Source organism: Alligator sinensis, unplaced genomic scaffold (genome assembly GCF_000455745.1).
Source record: "Alligator sinensis unplaced genomic scaffold, ASM45574v1 scaffold134_1, whole genome shotgun sequence".
Lineage (NCBI taxonomy): Eukaryota > Metazoa > Chordata > Crocodylia > Alligatoridae > Alligator > Alligator sinensis.
The window spans coordinates 3,628,063-3,637,434 of NW_005841920.1; the positions used below are offsets into that span (position 1 = coordinate 3,628,063).

The following is a 9,372-nucleotide window of genomic DNA, read 5'->3' on the forward strand; positions in this document are numbered from 1 at the left end:
AGACCCGGAGCTGCTGCGAGCCGGGCCCGGCCTGGCTACGCCTCGGCGCCGTGCCCAAGAGGTGAGCGGCGCCGGCAGGGCCCCCCCGCTGCCCGGCCTGCAGTGCGGACTCATCCCCGGCGAGGGGTGGGGGAGCGGGGCCTTCCCTTCCCTTCCCTTCCCCGGACGTCCCTGTGTTGCCTCTCGAGAGCTGAAAAGGCTCCTGGCGGCTGCCGGCCTCGGGGGGGCTGCCTGGCCCCGGCCTTGCAGCAGGGCCCCGAGCACTGTGAGGCTCCACGTGAAACCTGCGACTAGGGGTTTCTCCTTGAAAGCGTCAGGATCGTGGCATGCTGCAGAGACCCAGCTGCCATCTAGCGATGAGGCCTTGGTGTACCAGCTGCCCAGCCCACTGCCTCATCCAGAAGATTGCACTTCCTGCTGGGCATTTATCAGTTTTTATGTTCCTGGGGGTGCTGCTGCACTGTTTGGCCCCTAGCAGGACAGCTGCCATGTGGCTTGGGGGGCCCACTCGCACTTATTCCAGTGTTGTGATAAAGCCTCTGAGACCTGACTAAGCTACAGTCAAGTGCACTCTGCTCGGCGTCCCCTCACCCTTCCTTGTCTTCTCTTTAGTTGTCCACCAAAATTAACTAATGTATACAGGCATTCATTCCGGGAAGAGAAACTTGCAAGGGAGATTTCCCGGGTGTCAACCTGGAAGATCTTTCTCCCCGGGGGATGCGTTTCCTTTGGGAGAAATTAAACTAATGCTTATATGTTCAAGGGATGTCTGAACACATGCTTTGGGGGGGGGGGTTAATTAGGGAGGCTGCCAAGAGCCACTCTGGTTAAAACGCCTGCAGTATCTTGTGTATTCAGGGTCCCACATTTCAAAATGGCAGCAGGACGCGTTAACTAAAGCTTGAACAGGCTTTAGTTAAGGAGCCCCTGCGGCTATTCTGAGGGTTGGGGATGCTGAATGCACCAGACGCTGCAGCACGCTCTAATTAGAGCGCTCCAGCAGACTCTGTTAATCCAGTCTGTTATGATGCATTCTAATCAGAACATGTTGGAGCACGTGTAAAAGTGTCCGTACTCCCTACTGGGAGAACACCTGTATATGGCCAAAGAGTCAGCTGCCCAGAGCTGATTAAAATTCAGTTTGACCTGAAGATGGGTTAAGCAGGAGCTGCGTTTCTGAACAGGCATAGCAGTTTGGATTCTATTTGGTTAAGCTCAAGTGCTATTTTATTATGACAAGCTACACAGCAAATACCTTGCAGCTGTTTTGTTTTCTCAGAGACCAGACTGAGAAGGACATGAATCCTATACCTGTCAGGATTGCCAACAAGGGTTGGCACAAAGGGTTTCAGTCTGTACACTGAGGCTTTTAGCTTCCCTGCTAGTAGGTTTGATTGTTGCTGATTGAATTATCAGCATCCTGCAGTGTGCTCTCACTTGCATTCTCAGTGGCTGATACCCTGCTCCCAGATGGTATCAACACTGGATGTCTGCCCAGCACTCTTGCATGGAATCTGAACTAGAAGACCTGTTGTCTATCCAGAGACATTAATGTTGCCATCTGAGACTTGCCAATGTGACAAAACATTCCCACTTTAACTGTCTGGGAGTAACTTGCTTCATTTGCTCCCATTACTTTCAAGGTCTCATTTAATAACTCCTAGGAAGGTTCTACATCACACCAAGATTTTGCCACTGTAGAATGAAGTCCTTTCCCTTTCCTGCATGACTTCCCAAAGTCATTCATTTAAGAAAAAAACATGGAAGTTATGAAGTGCGAATGACAGCCTGCACAGTCCTTGTAGGATCTAGTATGTTCTCAAGCTATGTAAAATCTGACTTGACTGCACTGTTGGAGCTTTGCTGGTATAGTCATCCTGGGAGTAGACCTAAAAGGAAGCTGAGCACGCACTTCCTATACACATATCTTTTTGAAGATGTTGCCAGGAGTCTGGGGGTTTTGTTGTTTTTTTGCTATTAGAAGTATTGATTTTTAAGGGCAAAGGGACTATGAAGGCATCTGTATAACATAGGCTGTTAAATCCTATTTACCTCTCTATTGAGCTCAGTAACTTGTGACTGACTAAAGTATATCTTCCAGAAAGGCATCCAGTCTTGGCTTGATGCCTGTTAAGAGGTCTCTCCCATTTTCTGCAGTACATGTTGTTTTTTTGCTATTAGAAGTATTGATTTTTAAGGGCAAAGGGACTATGAAGGCATCTGTATAACATAGGCTGTTAAATCCTATTTACCTCTCTATTGAGCTCAGTAACTTGTGACTGACTAAAGTATATCTTCCAGAAAGGCATCCAGTCTTGGCTTGATGCCTGTTAAGAGGTCTCTCCCATTTTCTGCAGTACATATAAAGACTCCTGTATTTGGAAAGAGACCAAACACTGCACTGTACAGTGGAGTACACAAGGCTTGTAGGCGATTGTACAAAAGACTCTTGCAAACTGGTGGAGCCTCTTCTTAGACATATGTCCAGAAGAGAAGATACTTTCCAACCCTCCTCTTATACAGTTGTCAAAAGAAATTACATATTGCATTCTTTCTGCATCTTGACTATCTCAGATCGTCCTGTATCATTGGCCTTTTTTCAATATCTTGGCTTGGACATTCCTGTCCTAGTCAGATCATGTAGGTACTGGGAGATCCTACAACTTGTATAGCTATCTCCTCCTCCCATCTTCTGGCAGGAGTGCCCATCTGGCCCATATGCCAGGTTATGCTTACGTAAGGAGTTCATACCATTGGTCAGGTTTGCTGGTCCTGACTACGCAGGCCAATTTTTTTAGCACACCCTTTATGTGAGTAGTATATATTGATCAATGTTTCAGTGAGGCCTACAGCTGTGCAATGAAAATTATTGTTGTCAGGCTTTTAGTTGTCTGGGTTAAAAAACCAGCATTACGTGGTCACTTAGTGATCTGTAATTTATTTCTTAAGCCTTGAGTAATACTCAAGTTTTGTATGATCCCCACTCAGTCCTCTTCTATTCCAGGTACCTGAGATAACTATAAACAGGGATGAGAGATTGTATATTGTTATTATTATTGTAAGCAAACCTTTAACTAGGAAAACAGTTTTGTGTTAAGTTACAGTGGACTTATAGATCCAATTCCATAAACTGGGACTTGCACCCTAGATCAGTTGAGGCTGAGTCAAATTAGAATGAACCTTTTTCTCTGAGATCCTTGAACTGAATTCCAGCACTGAAGAAAGGAGTGTTATGAAGAACCCTGCTAATGCTGCTGCTGCTTCTTTCCACAGGTGGTTTACTCACTTCTATGTGGTTTCTGTGACCTGGAATGGCTTTTTGCTGCTCCTTCTTATTCAAGCTCTGTTCCTGGAAAGGCCTTTCCCAGTTTGGCTTCAGGATCTGCTCAGCATTCTCAGTGGGTCTTCACAGAACCAGGGCAAGTAGTCCAAACATGCTTAATAGTACTTGGAAAGCAGAACCTCTCTACTTTCCTGCTATGTTGTTACTTTTGGAGACTGTATCAGCTACTCATCCCTGAGTGTTTTTTGGAGGTTTTATATATTGTATAAACTAGGTTCTAAGTGGTTTAGCTATAATTCAGTGTAAAACTGTTTTTACGTCATGAACAAAACATCACTTGTAATGGTTTCTTTTGCTTTCACTCAGGTCGTCTTGCTCTCTTGCTGCTGTCAACAGCATGTGCCCTGATACACATGCATCTTCTCCCTTTCCCTGGAAATACACTCACTGCAGGGCAAAGATTTGCTTTTATCAGAGGAAAAAGTTAGTCCTTGGGTGAGCAGGTGCTGCAGATATAAGTCAGTAACCAGACCCTCCATATATAACATCAGGGCTTTCCAAGTGGTGGTCCGTAGGCTGAATGCAGCCTTTGGTGGGTTGAATTGTGGCCCCTGGGGCTTGCTAGTACAACTTGGCAACCCAGGGTGGGGAGGGGGGCACGAGTGATTGCAGTGTTCACCCCTTGTGTTCTGGAGTCATGACAGCAGATCTCCATAAGCCACACTGACAAGACATTGCTGCCACGTTGCTTGGGGTGGGTCAGCTGTCCAAGGAGCCACATCCAGCCTGTGGGACCAAATAAACTGCAGAGCCCAGCATTAGAGGTTATATATAGCAGATGGAGCGTTTGTTTGCTTGGACTACCTTTTTTTCAGTCACAAATCTGGGAAACTGAAACAGTGTGGTCTGGCTGTTTAAGGGAGGCAGATAGCTGGGGTATGAATCCAGCTGTGGGTGATCAGCTGTCAGTTAAAAGCCCAAGGGAAGGAGCAGTTTTCTGATAGGAAGCAGACTGAAGTTCGGCGGAGCTTGCATCTGGGAAAGGACCCTCTCCTGCTGCTTGGGAAAAGGCTAAAGGTTTACTTTACTCTCTTTGGAATAAAGATTATTGTTTTATGTTATGAATACTGGTTGAGGGGCTCCCAACAAAGCAGAGGCAGTGCTACAGGCACCCAAGTCTGCTTATGGTTTATTGTTTGGATTTTTGGAAGGACTCTGAAGGGATCAGAGCCTGCCTGCACAGCAGCAGGTGCACCAATCCACTTGCAGAACTGCAGAATTAAGGATGTTTGCTTTGCTCTCCCAAACTTTAAATAAAAGAAAAACTCAGGCTTGGGGAATAAGGTAAGATTTGCTAGTACAGAAATGTTAAAGGATTTAGAGCCTAAAAACGCTAAAAGATTCTAGCTAGGGAATTCAAAGGTATTCAGATTTATGAAGAGAGACAGCAAGTTTGAGACTTTTCATTTCTCCTTGATTATAGGTTATGAATACCTGTCTGCCTTCTTGGTTCTCCTCCTGTTTTGGCTGCACAGTCTTCGAAGACTCACAGAGTGCCTCTGCATCAGTGTGTTCTCCAATGGCGTCATTCATATTGTGCACTACTGCTTTGGATATGCTTACTATATTGGCATTGGATTAACTGTGCTATGTCAAGTACCAGTTAATGTCAGGAATGGTAAGTACCTCCTTAGAACTATTGAAATTGCATTATCTTTTTTTAAACTGGCTTGTACTTTCACAGGATTTGTATACATGGAAAATTGATAATGTGCCAAATAGGTTACCTTTTGCCTAGAGAGGAAAGTCATACCTAGCCTGCGTAAGAGAGAAGAAGGTATATGAAATCTATAAAAGGTCTTATTGGAGTTAGAATGTGTCATTTGATTAGGTCACTGATGCCTAATGTAGTCCATCAGTGACCACTCCTATATTTTATACTTATCTCTGGTCTACGTGTATTTTTTTTGCCATGTACAGTAAAAGCTCTGTTATCTGGCATCCCCTGGGAATGGTGGATGCCAGATAACAAAATATGCTAGTTAATTCAGCTGCCCCGATCGCCGCTTCTCCTGGGTCGTCCCTCTGCCCCTCCTGCGGCATCGCCATCTCTCCTGCCGTATCACCACCTCTCCCCGGGCCATGGGGGCACGGCAGCGCAGGTTGCTTTGCCCTGGGCCATGGGGACTTGGAAAAACCGGAAGTCCCACAGTGGGCACTTCTGGTTTCACTTTATCTTACAAGCTAGCATGCCGGTTAGTAGAGCACGCCACCTTATAAAATGCCGATTAACAGAACTTTTACTGTAGTTGGGTGCCATTGTTACCTGTTAGCTACCTTGTCCCATAGGTTTTCAGGGCTTATGTATCACAATTTTGCCACTGACATGCTTCAGCCTTACGAAAGAGCACTCAGTTGATGCTAGTTCAGCAAAGCTGAGTATTTCCCTGGCTAGATGGCTACTGTGAGCTAAGTTTTTTTTTTTTTTTCTGCTAGGGACCTCCTTTAAGCATGAACCTGACAGACTCTGTTGGCCAACTTCTTTGTCCATCCACTTTGTACTTTCCAGATGGCTACACATTTCAGGTTGTGTCCTTTCAATCTGCTAGTTGGGCTAATTAAACCTCCACTAATACTACAGAGCCCTGAATACCAGTTTCTGCCAGCACATCTCACTAATTTCCACAGCTGAGCTACCATTTCCTTGGCCATGCAGGTGTCTCCTGGACCAAAATGCTCAAAAACTCAGCTATGCCTTCCCCATAGATAACTCTTCCAAAGCAGACTGTACTAGATGCAGAACTTTTTGGCCTTTTATATCAGTTACGATGATCTGTAAAGTATCTTTTGTTCTCCATACTAATTTTTTTTTTTTTTTTTTTTTTTTTTTTAATTTGACAGCAATCTGGAAGCATTGTCTTTGGAGACAGAGCTTTCTTAGGTGGCTCTGGCTTGGCCTATTTTGTGCCTTTTAGCCTTAGAACTTCACAGAGATAGTGCTGTGTGCCAGTCCCCACTCACAGTGAAAACTGTTTTGCAGAATCATCCCTAATCTAGTGGTTTTCCTGTCAGAATCGTCCCTAATCTAGTGGTTTTCCTTTATTGCTAGTGTAAATAAAACAATAATGGTATCTTGACTTGAGCTGTGGCACTGTCTCTTGCTATAATAAGAATGCACTTGTTTCTACATACTGTTGCTGTGAAAACTGGTTAGACTACAAATAAAATACGAAGGCCCTAACTACCTTCTTTGTAATGTGCTTCATCCCTTATTTCTAATCAACTGCAGAAGTAAAGTTGGCATAACTTGCAGAACTTGGTAATTGCAGGTGAAGGCAAATAGCAATCCCATATTTGAGGTATGGTTCATAGTCTGCATGAGCAAGGCTTAAAAGCACAGATCAGGACATTCAGGAGAACACAGTGCCCTGGGACAAGCTCTTGGAATAAGAAAAGGTGTGTATAGTGTATAGTGCTTTGAGGTAGTGGTATGGAGGTTAATGCATTTTCTTTTTCTAATTTGTATTCATGAAGGATCTATCTATATATTTTTCAGGGAAAAGCCTTTGGATGCAAATCGGTTGGTATCACACCCTGGGAATTATTGTGTACATTTGGGCTTCTGTTCATCACAATAGATGTCATGTGATTCTAGCTAATCTTAGAAAAAATAAATCAGGTGAGATATTTCACATCTGGAAGCTGTTTATGCATTTTATCTTTTCCCATTAGAAATGTATGTCACAATGAACACTGTTTCCATGCACACAGTGAAGGTAATGCGTATAAGACTTTCCAGTGCAGGAGTGTGGAAGGGATTTTTAGGCAGTAATACCCCGTTAATTGCAGCATGCAACGTTTAAAACAAAGTTCTAACAGCTAGCCTCCTAGAATGAAATAAATATTTATGTTTTCAAAATGTGTTATGAACCCTTAACTAAGCTGCAGTGCCCTGATGCATGTTTACTATCTTCATTTATGAATGTTGAACCCAAAAGAGTGTTTTCTAGCTCAAGGGCATTGAGTAACTTCCTGAATCCAAAACAAAAAGTGCCCGCTCCTGTGCTTACAATGTAGTTCTTTCAATCTGTCTTCCCAAACACTGGGAGCAAAGTGTTTTAAGGCCAAGTGGTAAGCACCCACAAATCCCACTGAACTCTGTGGGAAGTGCCTGTGTTTGTCATTACTCCAAAACTGTGAGTTACATTAAATAAGCTTTAAATGTTATATTATATCAACTAACTCTTCCCTCCATTTAATTGCAGGAAACGTTGTAAGTTTGAATCACAGTATTCCTTTTGGAGACTGGTTTGAGAGGGTCTCCTGCCCACACTATTTTGCAGAACTCCTAATATATGTCTCCCTAGCCATCACATTTGGATTCTACAACTTGACTTGGTGGCTTGTAGTGATGTATGTACTCTTTAATCAGGCATTGGCTGCCATTTTGTGCCACGAGTTCTACCTGACCACATTCAGCTCCTATCCAAAACATCGAAAAGCATTTATACCATTCCTCTTTTAAGATATTTATTAATGCAAACCATCTAAAAGGGAATAGAAGACAGGTTCTCAGGAGTCGATGTAATCAAAACTGGGGTTAAACAAAACTTTGTCTGGGTTTTGCTCAGAGATGCACATGAGTTTAATTAATGTACAGACTTTACTTTTAAAAGTTTGAATTGCATCTATACATTGCACAACTTTAATATGAAAAACATTAAATTAAATACAAGAGCTGCTGATGTTTGGCCTTTTTGTATTTTATGTTTCTATATAATGAATAAGATGCTTTAGTTGCCACTGCAGCAATTTATATGCAAGCATATGCTTATACATGAACTTAGCCCAGGGGGTGGACAAGGAAAGAAGAAAGGACAGTCCTGAAATACAGTGGTCTCCACTCAATTTCATGTTTTCACTCAATTTTATTTTTAAAAATATTTTTCTTCCCTTCCCTACTTCTCTTGTCCTTGGGTCTCTTCCACTAGAAACTATAATTGTTCAGGAATATGGTGCAGTGACTATAAATGTTTTCTCTTTGCTAATATGAGAGCAGTTTGGTAATCTTAAATTTTATAGTGCTGTACAGGAAAAGGCAAATGTAAAATAATCTGAACATAAGAATAGGAGACGGTTGCAAATAGTGAAATTAAGGCATGTTTTATTACATTGAATTTGCATCTTTCAACTGTGCAGCTTAAAATGGGGTGCTTAACTTATACACAGACCTATACATACTTATATGCCAATGGTGAATAACCCTGATAATTTTAGTAGAGCTGTTGTACTTCCATACTGAGCTTCTAGGTGTTAAATATGGGTACTTTTTTCAAGTTCTAAATTTGGAAAACAAAATAAAAATTTCCCCTTCCATTACCTTAAAAAAATCAAAAGAAATAATAATGGACAAATTATTTAAAGCCTTACTTGTAGAATCGTAGAAAATTAGGGTTAGAAGGGACCTCAGGAGGTCATTTTGTCCAATCCCCTGCTCAAAGCAGGATCATCTGCAGCTATATCATCCCAGCCAAGGCTTTGTCTACCTGGGGTCTTAAAAACCTTCAAGTTAAATATCACCTGAGCTATATTTTAATCCAGTACAGATGACAGGAGAAAAAGTAGTATGAGAGCATTAAACTAAATCAAAGAGTTGTGAAAATAATTTCCGTGTAATTTAGCAATCTGAATTAAGCCAGTGGGAATTTAAAGCATACTAAGAGCCACTCACAGTATGAGTTGGCTCTTCCAGCTCCAGTTACAGGGCTACTTGCCTCCTGTGCTCAGCTTGTGTATTTTAACTGAAAGCCTCAAGTAAAGACTGAACCGGAAAACAAAGGTCATCATGTTCACAAATGGGGGCTATGACAATTGCTGTGATGCACAATGCTGATGGGCCTATTACATTTCTGACAGACAGATTAGCAGAAAATGACTAAACTGGTGAATTTTACCATAAAATTCCTCTTGATGGTCATTATGGTTCATCTGCAGACACACCACTGTCAGAAAAAGTTCTAAGATAGACAACCATGCAATGGCTTCTGGCATGTAAGCTATCAAATAAGATAAGCGTGTGTAACGAGTAA

At 42.5% G+C, this 9,372-nt stretch overlaps 1 protein-coding gene across 1 annotated transcript; it reads left to right on the forward strand.

Moving 5' to 3' along the window:
* Positions 1 to 2: 2 nt before the first annotated feature.
* Positions 3 to 8,023, forward strand: LOC102379264 (polyprenol reductase; the record flags this gene model as incomplete). Its single annotated transcript, XM_025198346.1, has 6 exons — positions 3 to 61; positions 3,274 to 3,419; positions 3,650 to 3,766; positions 4,767 to 4,961; positions 6,840 to 6,962; positions 7,549 to 8,023. Coding segments are annotated over 6 exons (900 nt in total), but the record flags the coding sequence as incomplete, so codon positions are not given.
* Between the last annotated feature and the right edge of the window lie 1,349 nt (positions 8,024 to 9,372).